Here is a 21,525-nt window from a genome sequence, read left to right as displayed (position 1 = left end):
ACAAAAACAGAATTACCTGGAAAAACTCAGCAGGTCTGGCAGCATCAGAGGAGAAGAAAAGAGTTGACGTTTCGAGTCCTCATGACCCCTCGACAGAACTCTTCTGTCGAAGGGTAATGAGGACTCGAAACGTCAACTCTTTTCTTCTCCGCCGATGCTGCCAGACCTGCTGAGTTTTTCCAGGTGTTACCAGATGGTGGTTAGGAACGGGGACCCAACCCAATACTTCTTTTCCTAATCCAGGGCTGTGTTCCATTGTAGTGTCAATTTTGCTTCCTGGTCAGTAGGGCTTAGCTATTCATTAAGTAAAGTCACTGAGGACTCAATAGAATTAACTAAACATTGTTTCAGAATCAGACCCTTGGAACATAATTGGTGGGAACAGATAATCAGTTATAATGTTTAAATTTATTAGAAAGAATGAGTCAAATCCTCTGTTTGCCACCAGGTGGTGCCACAGTGCTTCAAAAGCAATTGATTCAGAGCCAAACAAATCTCCTACAACTCTTACCGTAGACTGGTGTTTTCCCAGGTAGAATGACAATGACAAGCTGGAGTCCTGAATAGGTGTTTTTCAGATGCCTGAACATCGGCTCCACACTGTCAGCTCCTTGTGCGTACTTACAGAAGCATGGCTGGCCCTGGATGGGCATCCCCGCATCCTTGGATATCTTTCGTAGCTGGTCAGTAAAACTCCTGAATGATTGAAAACCAAAATTTCCAATGCATTGTTGAACAATGAGATAATTTTCAAGAAAAACCTCCTATGTAAAAATAATTTGATTGCCTAGAGAATAGAGGTGAGCAGCCCATATCTGTTGTGCTTTCTGAAAAGAGTTCAGTGTTTTTTGAGGCTCTGCCATGCTAGCAGGCAGGTCAGCTAGATACATGGAAGATTCTGTTGCCCTGCTCTCAGCTATTATGCTTTGCTCCTACTTATAATGGATAACTGCATTTAAATCAGAAAAAAAATCATTAAATAAAGATTAAGGCCAGAAACATTACTCATAAATGTGATATATATAGTTTTCTTCTGCATTTCCTATTGTGATCTAACCTGCAGCAACCAAGGTAGATAAGCAAAACACTGAACATGCTACAACAGAGGGAATGCACAAGGAAACGATCAGACCTTCAGACCTGCTGAGTTTTTCCAGGTAATTTTGTTTTTGTTAATGATCCTTCATGTTGGGTTGTGAAACTGTTATTCACAAAAAGCGCTGACAAAAAGCATGGGTGTTCAATTTGTGTTTTTTATTCATTCATGGGATGTGGGCTTCGCTGCCTGGGCCAGCATTTATTGCCCCTCCCTAGTTGCCCTTGAGGAGGTGGTGGTGAGCTTCTTTCTTGAACCATTGCAGATACATCCACAGCACTGTTAGAAAGGGAATTCCAGGATTATGACCCAGGAACAGTGAAGGAACGTCAATATGTTTCTAAGTGAGGGCGGTGAGTGACTTGGAGGGGAACTTCCAAGTGGTGGTGTTCCCATGTGTCTGCTGCCCTCATCCTTCTTAATGGTAGCAGTTGTGGGTTTGGTAGGTGCTGTCTAAGGAGCTTTGGTGAATTCCTGCAGTGCATCTTGTAGATGGTACACAGCTGCTACTGTGCGTCAGTGGTGAAGGGAGTGAATGTTTGTGGATGTGGTAATTTGATAATTGATCTAAACTGTGCCAAATTTAAGCAACCTTGGCTCTCCCGTGCCCCATGCTTGAAACAGACTTTACAACATAGCCCTTTAAACACAGATCACAAACATTTCAAGTGTAAAAGTGTAACAAGTAGAATATTCAAAGGAAAGAGCTGAATATTTGTCAATGTTAACCACAATGGCCAAAATCTTCCCGGCTCCAGATTGTCAGAGATGGAATGTATTTCGGGGGATATGCGTGAGGACCCTGCCGAAGTCCTGATGTGCAGGCATATGTGAGAATTGTCTGGGAAGTTTAAACTTTTGAAGGGCTGATTCCTTGCTGCCTGGAACTCTCCTCAAAAGTCTCTGACCCTGAACTTAGGGAGGAGACTTAGGCTACATACATGGGACTTAACTGGATATTCGTCATGGAAATGTTAGACAGTTTAAAACCTGGTCTAATAGTTGGGCAACTTCACAATCGACTCACCGTCCCACAGCACCACCCCGACCCCCCAACCTCCTAGACCACCAGACTTAATCCCCGAATACCGGACTAACCCTGACCACCTAATTACACTCTCGACTGGACCCAACTTAAACTCCCAAATACCCAACTAACTCTGACCACCCAGCCACCATTTCATACACTCTCCCAGCCACTAACCCACACTCATTCATTAATAGACCAGACTTTTAACAACTTATCTAAATACAGCAGCTGGTCCCATAAAAAAGGGGGCATGTCCTCTCCTTCCCCTGCCTACTACGATCTGCTGGACTAAACTGGGAGAAGCTCATTTCTTCTCCTGCTGGGATTAGAAGATCCTGGAAGAAATGGGCAGTATCGTCAGGTTGGTAAAAGCTTTGCTGGCTGACCGGAAGATCTAGGCCATTAACTCACAATTAAAGAGTATAATGTAGAAAATTGTCCCAGGCACGTGTTAGATTTGCATACTAACGCTCAGCAGATACTCAAAGTAAAATCCATGATTAAGTTTTACAACTGGGTAACAGGCAGAAAATAAAGAACACTGAAGTGAAAATTTGGGATGAGAACCATGAAATCAAGTCATGTTCTACTGTACCACAGGTCATTAGTTTCTCTGCACAATTCTGTTCTCGCTAGCCCAGCAATATCCTTTATTCTAGCTTGGGGGAGGCTATGTCTTCCCCATGCTTCCTATAAGATCTTGGAGCAGTGGAGACAAGAGATGTCTTTTACCAGTTCCAGCCAGTTGCTGAAATCAAGTTGAATGTCAGTCAAGATCTGGGCTGGTTGACAGGTGGTGATTATGCAAACTACACTACTCGGGGTAAGCTACCAAAAAATAGTAAAACTCAGCAACATCACAACTCTGCCCACGCCTCAGTTCCTATGCCGCTGAAACCATCATCTCTCCGGTCTTGCACCTCAATCATAGACTTTCCTTTTTATTCTTTTTCCTACTCTTCCTCCTTTCACTTGATTAAAATCTATCACGCATCTAACTTTCCTAATTCTGATGAAAGGTCATCGACCTGAAACATTCATTCTGTTTCTCTCTGCACAGATGCTGCTTGATGTGCTGGGTATTTCCAGCATTTTTCTGTTTTTACTTCAAGGGGAAATGGTTTGAGTACACAGTACACATATTCCTACAAGGAGAAAAAGGAAGAGCATTGAAATCTAAAGTCCCCTGGATGATTAAAGAGATAAAGGTTAGAATGAGACAGAAAAGCAGGGCTCAACACTTAAGGTTCATAATACAGTAGAGAACCAAGCTGAATATAGAAAGTACAGAGGAAATCTGTAAAAAAAAAGGGGGAATAAGAAGGGCAAAGAGAGTATCAGTTAACATAAAAGGAAACCCATAAGTCTTTTACGAATACTTAAGAGGAAATAGCATATTCAAAGGAGCTGATTAGGGATAATTAGGACCAAAAGCAGAACATACGAAACAGGAACTAGGGTAGGTCACTTGGCCCTTTGAGCTTGCTGTGCTATTCAACAAGATCAAGAAAGATTTTATACCTCTACACTACCTTCCCACATTATCCCCATATCCCTTAAATACCAAAAACCTATTGACACTTATCTTGAATACACTCAAAGACTGAGCATCCACAGCTCTTTGGGGTAGAGAATTCCAGCGATTCACAACCCTTTGAGGAACTTTTTCCTCACCTCAATTTTAAATGGCTGACCCCTTGTTCTGACAAGGGGTGTGACCTCATGTTCTAGATATCCCATCAGAGGAAACATTTTCTCTACACCTACCCTGTCAAGCCCCTTTAAGAATTTTTATGTTTCAATTTGATCATCTCTCATTCTTCTAAACTCAAGGAAATATAGACCTATTCTACTCAATCTCTTCTCATAGGACAATCCCCTCACCCTAGGAACCAGTCTAGCGAACCTTTGTTGCACTCCCTCTAGAGCAAGTATGCCCTTCCTTGGGTAAGGAGACCAAGCTGCACATAGTACTCCAGGCGTGACCTCAACAGTGGCCTGTATAATTGTAGTAAGACAACTTTATTCTTATAATCTTATCCATTGTAACAAAAGCTAACATATTATTTAATTTCCTAATTGTTTTCTGTACCTATAAGTTAACTTTCTGGTATTTATGCACAAAGATACCCAGGTTCCCCCTGAATGCCAACTTTTCCCAGTCTCGCCATTTTAAAAATATTCTGCTTTTCTGAGTAAAATTGGTAACTTCACACTTCACCACATTGTATTCCATCTGCTATGTTTTTGCCCACTCAGCCAACCTGTCCACATGCCCCTGAAGTCTTGTTACATGTTCCTCACTGCTTCCTTTGCCTCCTAATTTTGTATCATTAGTAAACCTGGAAAAAGCTATACTCAGTCCCCTCATCTAAGTCATCGGTACAGATTATAAATGCTGAGATCCAAGTATGCATCCTTATGGTACCCTGCTATTTACAGCCCACCAACTCAAAATTATCCCATTTATTCCTTCACTGTTTCCTGTCCATTAACCAAGCCTCAATTTGTGTTTATATTACCACCGATCCCATAAGTCCTAATTTTGTGTCATAACCTCTCGTGTCTCACCTTGTCAAATGCTTTTTGAAAATTCAAATACACTACTTCTATAGCTTTCCCCACATTCATCTTACCAGTTACGTTCTCAAGAGATTCCAAGAGATTTGTCAAACACTTTAGGAAAGATGTCATGGCATTGGAAAAGCGCAGAAGCGATTCACTGGAATGGTAGGAATGAGGGTCTTCAGTTACATGGAAATACTGGAGAAGCTGTGGTTACTCTCCTTAGAGCAGAGCAGGTTAAGAGATTTGACAGAGGTCTTTACAGTTATGAATGGTTTTGATAAGAGCACATAAAGAGAAACTATTTCAAGTTGCAGAAGGCTCAGAACGAGAAGTGACATGAGAAAGAATTTTTTCTTTACACAGCGAGTTGTGGTGATCTGGAATACACTGACTGAAATGATAGTGGAAGCAGATTCAATGGCAACATTTATCAGAGAACTGGAACAATACTTGAAGGGAAACAAATAGAGGGCTATGAGGAACAAGCAGGGAAACTGAATTAACTGGATAGCTCTTCCATAGAGCCTGCACAAGCTTGATGGTTCAAATGGCCTCCTTCTGTGCTGCATCATTCTACAATTCTATGACACTTTGGTGAAATAGGAATGCTGCATTGTTGGAGGTGTTGTCATTTGGATTGGATGTTAAAATCAAGATCCTTTCTGCTTGTTCAAGTGGATATAAAAGATAACAAAGTATTATTCAAGGACAGAGGACTTTTGTCAGTGTCCTGGCGAATATTCATTTCTCAACCAACATCACCAGAAACAGATTAACTGTTATTTATCACATTTTTTGTAGGACATTGCCTACATAACATCAATTACTATTATTTACAAAGCACTGGAGGTGCTTTGGCACATCCCCAGGATGTTAAAGGCACTATATAATTGCAAGTTTGTTCTTTTTGTTATATACAGGATGAAAACCTCCATACTTCAGCACCTCCTCCCGGCATTGCTTCTGTGGTGCAAAGCAGGCGATGGCCCAGACTTTGATTTCTATCCCATTGTAGAACTGTTTGCCACGCATATCCCATACTCCCTGATTTGGAGTAGCAATTGCTCGGTTCTGTGAAACACAAAGAAAAGAAACAATTTAAGAGGAACTCTGTAGGTTTTTGTTTTAATTGCAATGTCACTACTACATTTTGATGGACAGCACCATTCTGAGAGACCATTGTAATGTTTATAGGCATTCACAGAAAGTTTCAGCCTCTTTGCCTTTCTATAGTAGTCCACAGCACTGGTTGAACAGGTGTGATATAAAGTGGAGGCAACTAATTATTCAACAATACACTTTGGATTGACTGCTAAATTGGCCTAATCACTAGACAGCATTTCAGGTATCACTCTCTCCCATCTTCAAATTTCTCTCCTGGCTACTTGCACACTGGTCAAACACCACATGCAGCCCAGTGAAGCCTCCAAATCCAGTTTTCTCTGTGTCTCTCTACTCTGTGATGCTGTGTTTGATCCTCCAATTACTCCAAAAAGTCTGAGTGTCTGTACATTTGAGCTTAATAAATGCTTTAATATTTTACTGTGATAAAAGGACATTGATGGCTACCTAAAGCAAAAAAGCTGGTTCTTATACTATACATCTGGGAATTTAATATCTTTTTTCAAAAACAGCTCTTCGTATATTACTCAAGTGATAAGAAATGGTATAAGAAAAGGGAGCTTGTAGCCGCACTGAAAACACTATAATATAATCCTGTAATATGAATAGCACTGAATCTCTCAGTCTGCACACAAGCACCCTGAGCTCTGTGCATATTAGTTTCAGGTGACCCAGAGAATGACATGTCATAAGGTACAAACTTGCTTCAATTTTCTTTTAATGACACAATCTTCTAATGCCATTTCCCAGTCTATTTGGGTGAAAGGTGAGAGAGAAATGATTAGCATGGATTAGGGCTGATATATAACATAAGGTATGTTTACAGTCAGCCGAACTAGCTGGGACAGTTATAACCTTGCTATATCCAAAATTAATCTTGATACCACAGTGAGGTCTGGTATCCATTTAGCACCGAACCAGTGAAATCCAACCTTGAGCATCAATGGGATCCAAAGAAATGGCCATCTCAGTCAGAGGTGGGCAATCTACATGCTTATATTGTCTAGTTTAACTCGCTGCTCCCCTCCCCCTCTGTATGCTCAGCACTTATATTTACAGGTTTTCTCCCATCTGAATTCTCCCCTACTGGGCTTTTGGCTCCATTGTGTCTCTTGCAGATTTGAATGTGACAACACCAGCCAGTAACATTAGCATAAGGAGGAAATGGGTTTGCTGTGAGCTGACACTGTCAGTGTGTGTTTTTCTGAATTGATCTAGTGCCAACAGGGGTCCCGATTCAGCAACCTATAGAGGAACTGATGCTACAAATCGCAATTTTCCCTGACATTCTAGATTGCTTGGGCAGTACGAGACCCAATTCAACCAGCAACCCAACCATGATCATGCAAGATCAGCTTTGTTGGTCTGGATACTGCATCTGCATGCCAAATAATTGGCTTCCAAAGCAAATTCTCTTTTCACAATTTAAGCATAGAACAGAATCCCATGGAGGACAGAGAAAGCATTTTAAGGACACTCTGAAGGCTTCATTGAAAAGGGACAAATTGACATTGGTATGTGGAAGGAACTTGTCACAAAACCTGCCATGTGATGGGGCCTCATCCAACAAGCTGCAACACAGTCAGAACAAATGCATAAAGTCTGCTGCGGAGAAGCAACAAGAGTGGAAGGACAGGGCAGAACCCTGGTTCAAGAATCCCCCTTACTCAAAGTAATTTTTGGCCCCTCTGCCAAAAGACCTGTGGCTCCAGGATCGGCCTACACCCAAGGACAGACAAATCATTAAGGCATCCATTGCAGACATCCTCATTTCAAGGAACTGATGGTGACAACCAGACGCATACAGAAACAAAGGGCAGAATTTTTCTGCCAGTGAGCAGGGGGCGGGGCCCATTTGCCGACGTGTAAAGTGACGCGGGATGGCATTGGGCGAACCCCTGACGTCATCCTTGTCCATTTAAATTTTCAGGAAGGCAGGGGCACAGCCAAATCAGTTGTGCGCCCGCCGACCTGTCAGTGGCCAATTGAGGCTGTTGACAGGATCATTTAAATAATTAAAGGCCCTGCCTGTCCAACCTTAAGGTTGGTGGGCAGTCCAGGAGCCCCGGCGGGCAACAGAAAAAACATAAAACCTCATCCACCGGTGGGATGAGGTTTCATGCAGGGTTTTAAACAGTTTAATAAAGTTTTACTGTAATTTATGAACATGTCCCATCTCATGTGACATTGTCACATGAGGGGGACATGTTAAGGATTCTTTTTATTTCTACTTTTAGTCTTTTTAAAAAAAGTGGAAGCGATCTCCATGAGGCAGTGCTTAGCCTCAGGGAGATGTGCACTCTTTTGAGCGCATGCGCACAAAAACCACACTCTCGTTTTTGGGGAATCCCCCCGCCTGTACAGGAAGCGCTTCCCGGCGGACGTCGCGCTAGGCAGGCCTTAATTGGCCTGCCCACGTAAAATGGTGGTGGGGCCCGCTTCTCCAGCGGGGATCGGCTCCCCACCCGCCAAAGATTGGGTTGGGCCCGCTCGCCCAACAGGCAGAAAATTCTGCCCAAAAAGTGCAAAACAGTCTTTTGGAAGCAATTCCTGTCCATAGTACAGCAACATCATCAAAAAGTGCATTATACAACACTCTTCAAATGCAGAAAAAAAGTCTCAACTGTCTTACAATAAGGATGAAATGTATAAAATGGTCACCAATCACAAGGAAAAGGTAAGTAGAAGAGAGATGCTAGGATGGGGAAGTCAAAAACTGGTGGTTTTTGAAAGCAGAGAGGGAAAGGCCAAGATAGAGGAATTGAATAGTGAACTGTAGAGAATTGCAAGTGAAGGAGTGGGCATTGTGGAACAGAGTACCCAAGCTAAGTAGCATGGGTACTCTAAGGATGAAAGATAGGGAGAATATTTGACTTAATATGGGGCACAGGCTCCCTGAAATTTGAAAACAATGACCAGAATTTTCAAGGAGGAGCTGGATTAGCCCAGATTTATTTAGAATAAATAAAAGAGTTGCATTCTCCAGCAGGCTGTTCCTAAAGCCCATTTAGATTTAAATTTTCTCATTTTGGCACATAGAGTGATGGATGGGATTGTCAGTATAACCTCTCAGCTCCCATATCGGAGGGTATAGAAAAATATTTGATGAAGATAGATCAGGAAAATAATCAATGTTTTTCTCCTGTGAATTCTCTGACGTGGAAATGATGATGGAAACATCAAGGATATCACCAAACTCTCAATTCTATCTTCTCCCAGCCTTTTATGGGGGTGGGATTTGCACTGACTATCTTAATCAGGTTGCTATTTTTCATTATAACAAAAGCAAAACACTGCAGGTGACAAAAATCCAAAATAGCCACAGAAAATGCTGGAAACACTTCAGCAGGTTATGCAACATCTGTACAGAGAGAAGCACAGCTAATGTTTCAGGTCAAGGACCTTTAGTGAAACATTAAGGATAACTATTTTTTGGCCACATAGACATGATGGGCCAAATGGCCTATTCCAGTGCTGTAAATTTTCTATGTTAACTGTTTCTCTCTACAGACGATGTCTGGCCTGCGCAGTGTTTCCAGCTCTTTGTGCTTAAAGGTTGATACAGCATGTGAGAACATCATGTGGTCCTAATCTTATCCTAAATGATGTCCCCACACACATCCATTTTACAGCAGGGGTCACCGGACATCATCAAGTTCAGGAATATTAGTTGCCGTTTCTTTTTTCTGGCTCTGAAGCAAATAGTTGAAAAACTCAGCAGGTCAGGCAGTATTTGTAGAGAGAGCATTTTGCACATGGGGGAATCATTCTCAAAACTGGATCTCAAGTTCTCTCCACTGCCTGAATGCTTCCAATGTTTTCTGTATTTTTCAGACTGCCAGTACCTGCAACATTTTCTCTTTTGCCCAGCCAAAATCAGCTTGCTATGGGCCTTCCTGCTCTGCACTGCTCAGTTCTATACTGGGTGGTTCATTTAAGACAGTCATGGGAAATGTTAATGCACCTGCGACCCCTCTACTAACCTCTTGCATAGTTTTAAGATTTTCATGCATGTAGAAAGAATGGGTCCACCATTTATTTTGAAGTCTGTTCTAAGTAAAGTGATGGTTACAGTGGGGCAGAAAATAGTTTCCTCCAGGATTAAGCATAGACTCCATTCATGGATCAGAATCTCCTGAGCTCCTCTACACGTTACTGGCACTGTATCACAAACAACCTTTGATGTGTAGAGTTCAATCGCAGTATTTTATTGTCCTGCTCTCTGAGCCATGTACCTATCTACCTTTATGTGAAGATCTGGGCACATTTGTGACTTACCCGGCCACCATATTGTAAAATTGGTGCTGGCAAAACTCGACCTGTAACCTCAGTCATGTCGTCTTTCACCTTTATTCCAAATTCCTGAATGTAAGGATCAAGGTTGTAGCTGGCATTCTTCATCTGCACATAAAATATCAATTTGCATGAAAGCTCATGGCTGCAAAGCTCGCAAGATTTTTATGTCCTACATTCATGTATTTTCCTGTTTTCTCTACAGAAAAATATTTTATGAAAAGCATACAAGACAGAGCAGAAGTTTGGGGGCAGGGTTAAGGCAGCTGATTAAAGCTATAGTTGGAAAGAAATGGACACTTTTGAAAAACGGGAAGAATTGTGCCAAGAATGGTGGGGCGTGATGACAAATGGCTGTCACCAATGATCAAGTAGAAGCATATCAAGAGTGTGGAGTGTTAGCTCAAGGCTTGGAGAGATAGACTGGGCAAAGGTCATGGAATGATTGGCAAAGGCAGGAATTTTGAAATTAATGCGATGGGAGGAAGAGACCTAATGGAGGTTGGCAAAGCAAAAGTAAAAAGTGAGCCAAACTGGATTTGGTGTGTACAGTTTTGGATAAGTTAGAATTTATATAGGATACTACTTTGGGAACCCAGAAAGATAATCAATAAAGTTAATGCAGCCCAGAGTTGACAAGAGAGTAGAGAAAGGTTTCAATAGTGGCAGGGATGAAGGTCGGCAATATTGCATAAATGAAAGTGGTCTAAGCGACATATCAGATGTGAGACTGGTAATTCAGCTTAGGGTTAAACAGGACAGCAAAGCTCTGTGCACCATTGAGTTCAGCCTTACTTCTATAAGCATTATATAAGTGGGATTGGATTAAATTTGTGATGAGTAAAAAAGCAGTTTCTGTCTTGCTAATGTTGAGCTGGAGAATGTTCCATCTCATCCAAAGCTTGATGTCAAATAGGCAGCCAGGTGGCATAACAAAAAATAAGTTGAATGGAATATCATCAGTGTGTGCATGGAAACTGACATGTTTGCAGATAATGTTGCTAAGAGGTAGCATGTAGGTATTAGGGGCCATCAAGGAGTGGAGAGGGAAGTGCAGTCGAAAGGCAAGGTTTTTAGAAAACTTTTGAAAATGAGGAAAGTAACAAATTGGAGATAAAAAACAAAAAAACTGCGGATGCTGGAAATCCAAAACAAAAACAGAATTACCTGGAAAAACTCAGCAGGTCTGGCAGCATCGGCCGAGAAGAAAAGAGTTAACGTTTCGAGTCCTCATGACCCTTCGACAGAACTTTGTAACAGTAACAAATTGGAGAGACTGGGCCGATAAAGAATTTCAGAAGCAGGGATGTAATGGCTGAAAAAGCAGGTGTCAGTGAGGGGGCAGAGAGCATCAGAGATGAGAAATAGACTGGTGTTCGAGGAGAGGAGGTTTATTTAAAGATGAATATGTGGAAGTTGTTTTCATGTACAGTGTGGCCTGCAAGGATTTGAAAATGAAGAGGTGGATTGTCAGATCAACATGCTACGATAGAAAGAGCCAGCAGTGCTTGGCAATGATGGGGTGATAACAGTACAGGGGTTTTGTGCTGGAGTCTTTCTAAGGTTATAATGTGCTCATTACTTACAGTTCTGTACTTAATATAATATTATAGCCTTGGAAAGGACATGGTGAAGATTGACTAGATTTATGCTATTATAGGTTATAGTTCCACCACTGAAAAGCTATCAAGGCAACAGCTCAGGATGAAGCATCAGCAGACAATGAGCCAAGGACCTGCCTTCAGGCAGAGCACACATACCCCATACCTGGTTATAGCTTTCAAGAAAAATCGGTGCTTTCTTTGCTGGGGCATAGAAGGTTAATGGGATTGAATACAGGTTTTTAAAATTATGATTGTAATGGTAAACACTGAAAGATTGTTTCCTCTGGAACAAAGGTAATAGATTCAGAATTGCTGTCAGGAGAAGGATCAGAGAGTAAGAAGAAATATATTTACACAGATAAGTAATGGAACTTGGAAGCATTACCACAAAGTAGCTACAGAGGCGAGACTACAATGTATTTTAAATGAGAACTGGATAGTTTGAAAAAGAAAAATAGGAGTAGAGCAATTAGCTTCAGTTGAACAGCAACACCACCCTAATGGCCAAATGGCTTCCTACTGTGCTGCAAATTCTATGATTACATGAAGTCAATTAACTTATTACTGACAATCTAGCTTTCATGTGTTAAATGGCAAAATAAAAGTGAAAACTTGACTATTCTCCTAAAAAAACATGCAGAGGACGCATGAATTAAACACAAGGTGCAATTGAATTGTGCATCAGGAATTAACTGTGTTTTAGGGCTTTCCGCCACTCACCAGTCGACTGATCTCTTCCTGTCTGTCAGGTGCCGACCGTGCTGTTGCTTTAATCATCGTTGACGTCTGATTGTCCGTAAGTTTCTTGATGCATCGCTGCCCAGGAACTATGTTACACACCTATGAAAGGAAACAAGTATTTCAGTCCTGTATAACATATTCTTTACAAGTAAAATTGTATATTTGTGGCTTATTTTTGGTTCTGATGCTCCACTACAGTGAATCTATGATGTGTTTGGATGACTGACAGAAAAGAAAGGGGTGTAACATTGCAAAATACCAGGATAGAACAGTGAATTTTACTGTCAGGGAAGAGAAATTATTCAGAAACTTCTTTTATATTTTTATTCAGCTGCTATGTTCTACACACGCAAGGCTTCCACAGGCTGCAGCAGTGTGACAATAAACTGACTGCCAGGATTTTCCTGCCACTTTTTATAATGGAAAGTCCAGAGTAAACATTTTAGCAGGAGCAAAAGCTATGTCAACATATGCCCATCATACTGTAACTGCAAACTGCCTGCCACCAGATGATGTTACTGCACTTTACATTATTCTTCAGCACCATAGCCTCTACTCTCTGCACAACTCAAGTGTGCTGCACCTTGCTGCATCAACTGTAACCTCCATTTTAAGTGAATAGGCATATCAGGACCCATCATGGGATTAAGCAGGCTTGAACAAGTTGCAGATATAGGTGCTGGTAGTTTAGAAAAGAAACCTAAAATGCAAATGACCTTTTGGCCAGGCCCAGAAACTAATGACTAGCCCATGGGTCTCTCCATAATAAAGCTAAAGGAATGTGACCTTTGAGTCTAGATAAAATAAGCTGATGAATGGCCTATGAGTTATACTGTAATTAAACTGGATAGCTTGACCTCAGGGTCAAGATATGCAGAATGCTAGGCACTGCAGTGAAATGTCAGGATAGATAAGCAAAGTACATGCTTTGGGACATCGTTTGTGCTAATTGTCAGATCATTTCATGATTGTTTCACAAAATTCCTCCGGAACTGTGGAGGTGATTAACAGGTCATTCTGTGTGTATGTTATAAACTAATTTATAATTAAGAATATAACAGTTAGATATACAAGATAAGAACATTGTGAATTAATGAGTTACCCCAAAAGATGGTATATATAACTGACAGAAACTGTGCAACTTCAAAATGCCTTTTAGAGCATCCTGAAAGAGCATTTTTCCATGTTTGCACACTTGTACTAAATAAAGAACTGTTGCTGAATCTACCTATTGTTGACGGTAGAGTGTCTTTTAGATACTCCACAACATAAGCAACGCACTTTAAGATATTAAAATAAATGCTGACATTTAATTTTTTTTTATAAACACAAGAAATTTTGTCACCAAACATGCCTGCATTAATCCCCACTCTTTCCTCCAGTTCACTCTCCAGCACCACTCCCAGATCAGCTCTTTGTCAATTAAAAAATTAGCTCCCGATTCCTCCCCTCCTGCTTTGGAGGCTCTTATCTTTGGCCTCACTAAAATTTGTGTGCTCTTATTGGCTCACATTCCTGAAGTAAAAACTCTCCCTTCAGCTATACTGAAGTTACATCTCACCTCGAGTGGCAGGTAGGTGTGCTTCTGCTCCTGTCCCACCTGTAGGCAGGGTAGGTGGGGATACTTTAGCTGAAGATTGTATTTCTGTTTGAAATACTGCGCTACTGTGCACTCCACAGTCTGTCCACTTTCCAGCTGCAAGGGGAACCTGGGAAAAACATAACCATGTGTGTTTACCAGAGGTTACATTTTATTAGATGTTCACAAACATTGAAGCTCTTGGCTCTGCTTCGTCTCACTTATCAGCATGGCTGAGGACCATTGTTTCACTCACAACAAAAACTCTACAACTTAGATCACAATTTCATTCTCCTTCAGGCAGAACCTGACAGCATACAACATGCAGCATCCTGTTGGATCCTGAAATGAGCTTCAAACCTCGTATCCTATTAATAACCAAAACTACTTATTTTCATTACCGTAACGATGTTCACCTCTGCTCTAAGCTAAAGCCCACTGCATTGGAGTCTCATTCACACTATCTCCAGGCTTAACTTCACCAGTCCTCCTCTTGATGGTTTAATATGTTCCACTCTACCTTATTCTCTGCTGCCATCATTTTACCTTCCGTTAATTTGTGCTCCCCATTACTGCTGACCTTGCCAACCTCGACTGGCTCCCAAATCCCTATTAAAACAGATCATTTGACACTGATAAATCTAGTAAGGAATGCAGGAGAAATATCTATGCACAAAGTGTAGTGGTGAAAATATGAAATTCTCTACCACAGAGTGGTTGAAGTGAACAGCATACATGTATTTAAGTGAAACTAATTAAGTAAATGAGGGGAAAAAGGAATAGAAGGACATGCTGACAGGGTTAAATGAAGTATAGTGAGAGGATGCTCATTTGCAGCATAATACTGGCATTGATTTACAGGGCTGTATAGCATACTTCTGTGCTGTAAAATTCTATGAAATTATTTCAACATTCTTGTTCTCATTTAAGAATTCAACAGCCTTGCCCCACCCCAAAACCTCTGGGATTCCTAAACCCCAGTTTATGTCACCTATCGTGGCTCTGATCTTTTGTATCACACCCTCCCTACATCTGAACCATGAACCCTGGAAACTTCTCCTTCAGTCTCTCCACCTTTCTACCACTCTTTTCCACAATTGCTAAGTATTGATCCCACCTCTCAAATATCTCAGGTAAATGCATTACATAAATGCAAGCTGTTGATATTACTATTATATTTCAGGAATTTCAAGCAGCTTTTATAAACTTCTGCAGGCTTCAGACTGTTCAGAAAAGAGAAATGGCACATACTGAGTGTAGCTATACTGACTTGTTGCATTTTAGATTATTATTCTTTAGACTTTTTTAGAATTGCATTTATGTTATATGAAAAGCAGGAAAAAAAACTCATTTTCCAGCAATGGGCATGTTATACTCCTGAACTACATGTGCCAATATATATTTATGATGTATTCAGACCTTTTACCCTTGTACAGAGATACGGAACTAGACAGTAAATGAATGCCAGTAACTACTGTTACAGAATACGCTCATATAGATTTGTGGCTTGCGAAAGACAGAAGGCACTATCTGTTAAAATAAAAACAGAAATGGTGGGAGTTCACAGCAGGTCCTTCAGCATCTGAAAAGACAAAAGGGCAGATTAACATTTGGAGTATATACCCTTCCTCAGTGGAACAGGAACAGAGGCAAAACTACTTGTCAGTACCAAAATGTTATCTTTTTTCAGATGAGACACCTGCTGTGTATTTCCAGCATCATCTGTTTTTAATTTTAGCTTTTCAATATTTTCAGCTTTCTCCATATTATCTCAGAAACTGTTCTCTTATTCGTTCTACAAAGCTCAGATAACCTGACAGTTTTTCACAGATACAAGCAGAGTGAACCACTTTAAGTTCACTGTAGTACAGTGCATGTGTACTTACGTCTGGTGACTGGCTGGTCGCCGGGTGACATTGCACACTCGATATTTCCTCTTCATCTGTCCGCAGTGAGTCACCTCCACTTTTAAACCTGTGGAGGCCAGAACAGAAAGATCAAGACCAAGAATACTGTAAGTCCCATGATGACTCAGATGGCCAGAGCACTGAGAAGCTGACAATCAAGGTCAAAGGTCCCATCCCTGTTTTGTGCTGAGCTAACTGATTGATTTGGGTGGAGGGTAGGAATGGCTCCTGATTGTCATCCAGCAATCTTTACAAAAAATGCATGTGTGGTTGTCCATCGAGGACATGACCTGACTTGCCAGTGACTCACCCATCAGTGAAAAATCACCCATAGATACTCTCCCTCAAGGTTCACACAAGAAAAATAAGCATTTCAACTAGGTGTCAGAAGGCAACCCTGCAGTGTGAATTTTCTCTTGCCTACGGAACCCTGAAAATCCTTTTTTTTTCCCCCTGGTGCCTCTGAGCAAGAGTACAGTTGGCAAGAAATCCACACAATCTTGGGTCTGGACAACAATAGATTTCAGAGCTGCTGCACTGTATACCTTCTGGCAACATCAGGGAATGTCCTGGGCAGATTGGTCAACTAACAAACCCAATGTTAAACGAACTGTAGAGTTTTCCCACGGTCGTCAGTTCTGCCTACAGTATAAATGGGGCAGACACTGCAGCAAGGCAATACCACTAAGTGATTCTTAGTATAAAAGGGCATCAGTGCTTGTGTCAGGAGTGGGTGGTATGGGAAAATATTCCACTTAACCTGATAAATCATTCAACAGCTTTGCAGACAATATGCACAGCCTTTTGTTATTCAGCAATGATATCAGAAGGCTACCTGCTAACAGGAAGCCATTAACACAAAGAAATCTCCTTTTGTTAGTGTTTTTGCTTTTTTAAAGAGAAAAAACTACTGGCAATTCTGTTTATACAGCGTATAAATAGTTTTGTGGCATGGGAGGAATGCTGTTGTACAAAAGCAGCAGATCTGTTGTGCTTTGTCCACTGTATAAAGACAGACGCTGGAAGGCAACTTCAATCTCAGATTATTATTCTCCCATAAAACATGCTCATTGGTAGCTTCATGACTGATTATTTCCTCTTCCCTCCCAGTTTCCTACAATACAATGAACAAAAGAATCTGAAGACCAAGCAGAAGCAGCATTATAAGAGATGCCAAACTATGCATAAAGGTGCCAAGTTTCAGGTTTTTTTTGAAAATGGAAAGTTTCATACTGCGGCATAACCTTTGAAAATAGTCCACACACTCCCCATCTCTAAATTCCTAATTTTTGCATCAATGCGAAATACTATATTTTAAATTGGACTTTCATTACTACTTTTTACATTGGTCTGTGACAACTTTTAGTACAGATATTAAATACCAAAAATCAAGTCAACAAATATTTTACTACTAAGCATTTTAATTTTTTTGCAGAATAAGGGTGTAGTAGAATTTAGTTTATTTCACGCAACAATCTCAGGAATTTACATGTGGTCTCTTGCAACTTTGCTTGGCTCACAGAAGAGTTAGAAGGTGTTGAGTTCAAATCCCTCCAGGACCTGAGTACATAATCTAGATTGATGCTTCATGGAGTACTGATAATGTGCTGTACTATCGATATTGGCTGGGATTTTCTAATCTCACCATGGGCGGGACCTGCCGCGGGAGATTCGGCAAGTCGAGCCAAAAGTCCATCGACTTTCGGCAAGACCAGACAATTCGGACAGCGGGCGGGGCCAGAGAATCCTGCCCATAGTGTGTACTGCGGATGAAATTGTTGGTATATTTCTTTGAAATGGCAGCAAAGTGCATTCCAGGGTTAAGGACATGCAGAGTGACCATGACAAGCTGGCCACTGCAACTGTATAATGCCACTGGCTTTCAAACTCTGCAACAGACAATGATGTGACAGCAGTACGTTTGATCTGAAACTTGGTGAATATTGTGCTGAAACTGCACAGAACTTTCTGTAACTGGAGTTAAGTCACAAAACGCGTCAAGAAAAGGGAGAAATGGGTCTTCTAATGGCTAATCTAACAAGTCCAACAGTCTTGGTTTCATCTGTCCATTGGCCACTGGGAGTGTGGGAGACCAAGCGTGAGAGCCAGTAGCCAAAGTTCTAAGCCTATCGTTTTAAGTCTGTTTTGCAGAACAATACTGAGGATTTGCTGTACTGTTGGAGATGACATCCCTCAGAGGTAACATTAATCCAAAGTCCTGTTTGCCAGCCAATTGAACGCAGAAGACCGCATGACTGTATTCACGGTAGAGCAGAGAGTCCTCTAGCATCTTGGCCAACATTCATCCCTCGAACCACGTCAATAAATGAGATTTCATTCACTTGCTGTTTGTAGGACCTTTCACTGTATGCACTAGCTTTAACAATGTGCATTACAATGGTGACAGCACTTTTAAAAAATAATCCATTGATTGAAAAGTACTGAAGATGTGGTAAGGTGATAGAATGAATGCATGATCACTGTAAAAGCAGCTAAATAGGAGCAGAGGGTTCTTCAGTTGTCCTGACTAGCATCTGTCCCTTGCCAACAACTCCATAAGGTCATTCATTACTGTTTGTGTGCCCTGCTGTATGATTAAACTCCAAAACAAAAAACAAAACTGATTAAACCTACCTTTAATTTCTTTTGTAAAACGCACTCTTTGCGAGTCAGTAAGAGGTTTCGGTTGCTCATCAATGTTCCGTATGTCAAGGACTTCACACATAAACTCAATCACTGGCTGAGCTTTGTAGAAAGCTGTTGCTGACACTAAAATAGGAAAAAACGGACTGTGGTCAGTGACTATTATGACTGTCCCTCTAATTGACTGAGTGCAACATGTGAGATTGAAATCAGCTGTTCAGAAATGACAGGCAAAAACTATTAACACAGATGAAAAAGATGAGAAGAAACTATAAAGAAACATTCCAGCAACCTTAAGCAATTTTTACAACTTGCACTGAAACAGCACCTTTAACAGCGAAACAAAAGGTGCTACATAAATGCAAGTTGTCATTGTTGTGCTATTAACTCATGTGAAGTACCATGCAGTTAGGCACACTATCAAATGTAACAAGACCATTTGCTGTGCATCTGATAAAGCAGATACCCAGTTTTCCATGCTCGTACTTGCAATTTTTACAATCAACTTTCAAACATCCTGAGCTAATTTGGCATGTTAGAATGTGTGTATCAGGACATAAAAGTGCATCATTTCTCAAACACAGTGTATTAAATCACCATCTGCATAATTTTATAAGAGTTTTGTTAAATAAAAGGCTAGTGGACAGTCATGTGCATTCACTCTTCTATAGGAACCAATGGAGGAGGGAAACAGAACATACAAGACCAAGATCAGATCTCAGTTTTCCAAATCACCCTTCAAGAGACTTATAGCAGAATGGTGTCAAGGGACAAGAAGTAAATGTGAGACAGTGACAGAGGCTAGTTTAGCACGTTATCCCAAAATCTTGGGAGGAAGTGCTGCAAAATGAAACAACTTAAATTTATGTAGTGCCTTTGATGTAGTAAAATGTCCCAAGACACTTCACAGGAATATTAACAAACAAAATCTGACACTGAGCCACAGGAGATATTAGGTCAGGTGACTAACAGCTTCATCAAAGAGGTAAGTTTTAAGAAGCATGGACATGTGGTCGGGAGTTCATCTCGGGGTAAAATATAATACCAAGGTTGTGAACAGTCTGGTTCAGCTTCAGTCAGCTGCCAGGAAGAGGGATGGAGCTGAAGGCGAGGGAACTAAATTTGTAAGGAGACTGAAGGCAATGGCTTCAGTCTTCCCAATATTTAGTTGGAGAAAATTTCTGCTTATCCAATACTGGATGTCAGGCTACATTCAGACAGTTTAGAGACAGTGGAGGGTTTGTGACAGGTGGTGGTGAGGTGGAGTTGGGTGGTTTCACTGTACATTAGGAACATAACACTGTTTTTGGATGATGTCATTGAAGAGAAATAGGAATTGGCCAAGGATAGATTCTTGGGGGACACCAGAGGTAATGGTGCAGGAGTGGGAAGAGCCATTGTGGGTAATTCTCTGGCTACAAATAATAAGGGAATTAGGAGAGTGCAATCCTAACCAGCTGGACAACAGTGCAGGCATCAGAGGATAGAATGGTCAATTGTGCTAAAGGTTGTAGAACAGGTACAAGATGGGCGGGGATGGATAGCTTATAACAATCACGGTCACAGACAATGTCATTTGTGACTTTGATAGTGGTTTTGGGATGGAAACCTAATTGCAGGGATCCAAACATGGAGTTCCAGGAAGGATAAGCAAGGATTTTGGAGGCAACATCACGTTCAAGAACTTTAGAGTGGAAAGGGAGGTTGGAGATGGGCTGGTAATATGCCAGAACTGAGGGGAGGGATGTGATAACAGAAAATTTGAAAGGTTGGGGGAAGGGTATGGGCAGTAGCTGAGCTAAAAGAACCATTAATAACAACAGCGAACATGGGGATGTTCAGCAGTTTAATGGGAATAGGATTGATGGAGCAGGAGGCGGATTTCATGGACAAGACAAACTGGAGAGGGAATGAGGGGAAAGAAAAGCCCTTTTAAGTATTTTGACTTTGTTATCTACAAAACTACCAGATTCAGCAGGGTTGGCAGTGGAAATCCTTGTTCCCAGGCTTCATAAGGTGAGAGGCCAAATGAAAACAAATATAACAGTGGACAAATTCAAAGCAGTAACCATGTATAGAATTACAAGAATAATCCATATTATGAATACTGGAACACACCCACCAGCACAGGCTCTGAGGCAGGGTCTCTATCAAAACATTAAACATTTTGATCTCCTTATCTAAGGAACGGTATACTGGCGTTGGAGGCAGTCCAGAGAAGGTTCACTAGGTTGATCCCGGGTATGGAGGGATTTTCTTATGAGGAGGTTGAGTAGGTTGGGCCTGTACTCATTGCAGTTCAGAAGAATGAGAGGCGAACTTATTGAAACATATAAGATTCTTTGGGGGCTTGAAAGGGTAGATGCTGAGAGGTTGTGGGGGAGTCTAGCACCAGAGGGCATAATCTCAGAGTAAGGGGTCGCCCATTTAAAACAGAGATGAGGAGGAATTTCTTCTCTCAGAGGGCAGTGAATCTGTGGAATTCTTTATTGCAGGGGGCTGTAGAGGCTGGGTTGTTAAATATACTCAAGGCTGAGATAGACAGACTTTTAATCAGTAAGGGAATCAAGGGTTATGGGGAAAAGACAGGAAAGTGGAGTTGAGGATCATCAGATTAGCCATGATCTCAGTGAATGGCGGAGCTGACTTGATGGACCGAATGGCCTACTTCTGCTCCTACATCTTATGGTCTTAACCTGATCCTTCTCTTTACACATGCTGATAGATGTGCTATGTTCTTTTGCACATTTTTTTCTATTTTTACACCAGGATTTTGATCCAATCAAGAAATTCACCTGTAAGGATAGAATCTCGCTCTGTTCTGGTGTTTATGATTGGAAGCAAAATTATTTTGGCTAGACTATATTAAATGAATTATGTATGAACAGAATATCATAGACTCCAGTGTGGACACTTCTAAAATTCAGCCGCCAATTGCAATT

At 41.1% G+C, this 21,525-nt stretch overlaps 1 protein-coding gene across 1 annotated transcript in view; it reads right to left on the bottom strand.

The window, feature by feature from the left end:
* LOC121291401 (protein argonaute-1) overlaps positions 1 to 21,525 on the bottom strand; it is a 122,216-nt gene that overhangs the window by 52,431 nt on the left and 48,260 nt on the right. Inside the window, exons 6-12 of the mRNA XM_041212512.1 lie at positions 18,575 to 18,709; positions 15,920 to 16,007; positions 14,016 to 14,163; positions 12,434 to 12,553; positions 10,095 to 10,217; positions 5,632 to 5,765; positions 512 to 696 (exon numbers count right to left, since the gene is read on the bottom strand). Of these exons, the coding sequence (XP_041068446.1) occupies positions 512 to 696; positions 5,632 to 5,765; positions 10,095 to 10,217; positions 12,434 to 12,553; positions 14,016 to 14,163; positions 15,920 to 16,007; positions 18,575 to 18,709 (933 nt within the window). The remainder of the gene's footprint in view (positions 1 to 511; positions 697 to 5,631; positions 5,766 to 10,094; positions 10,218 to 12,433; positions 12,554 to 14,015; positions 14,164 to 15,919; positions 16,008 to 18,574; positions 18,710 to 21,525) is intronic.

This window comes from Carcharodon carcharias, chromosome 19 (assembly GCF_017639515.1).
Source record: "Carcharodon carcharias isolate sCarCar2 chromosome 19, sCarCar2.pri, whole genome shotgun sequence".
Lineage (NCBI taxonomy): Eukaryota > Metazoa > Chordata > Chondrichthyes > Lamniformes > Lamnidae > Carcharodon > Carcharodon carcharias.
The sequence above is the reverse complement of the archived record's forward strand: the minus strand, read 5'-3'. Positions and strand labels throughout refer to the sequence as shown.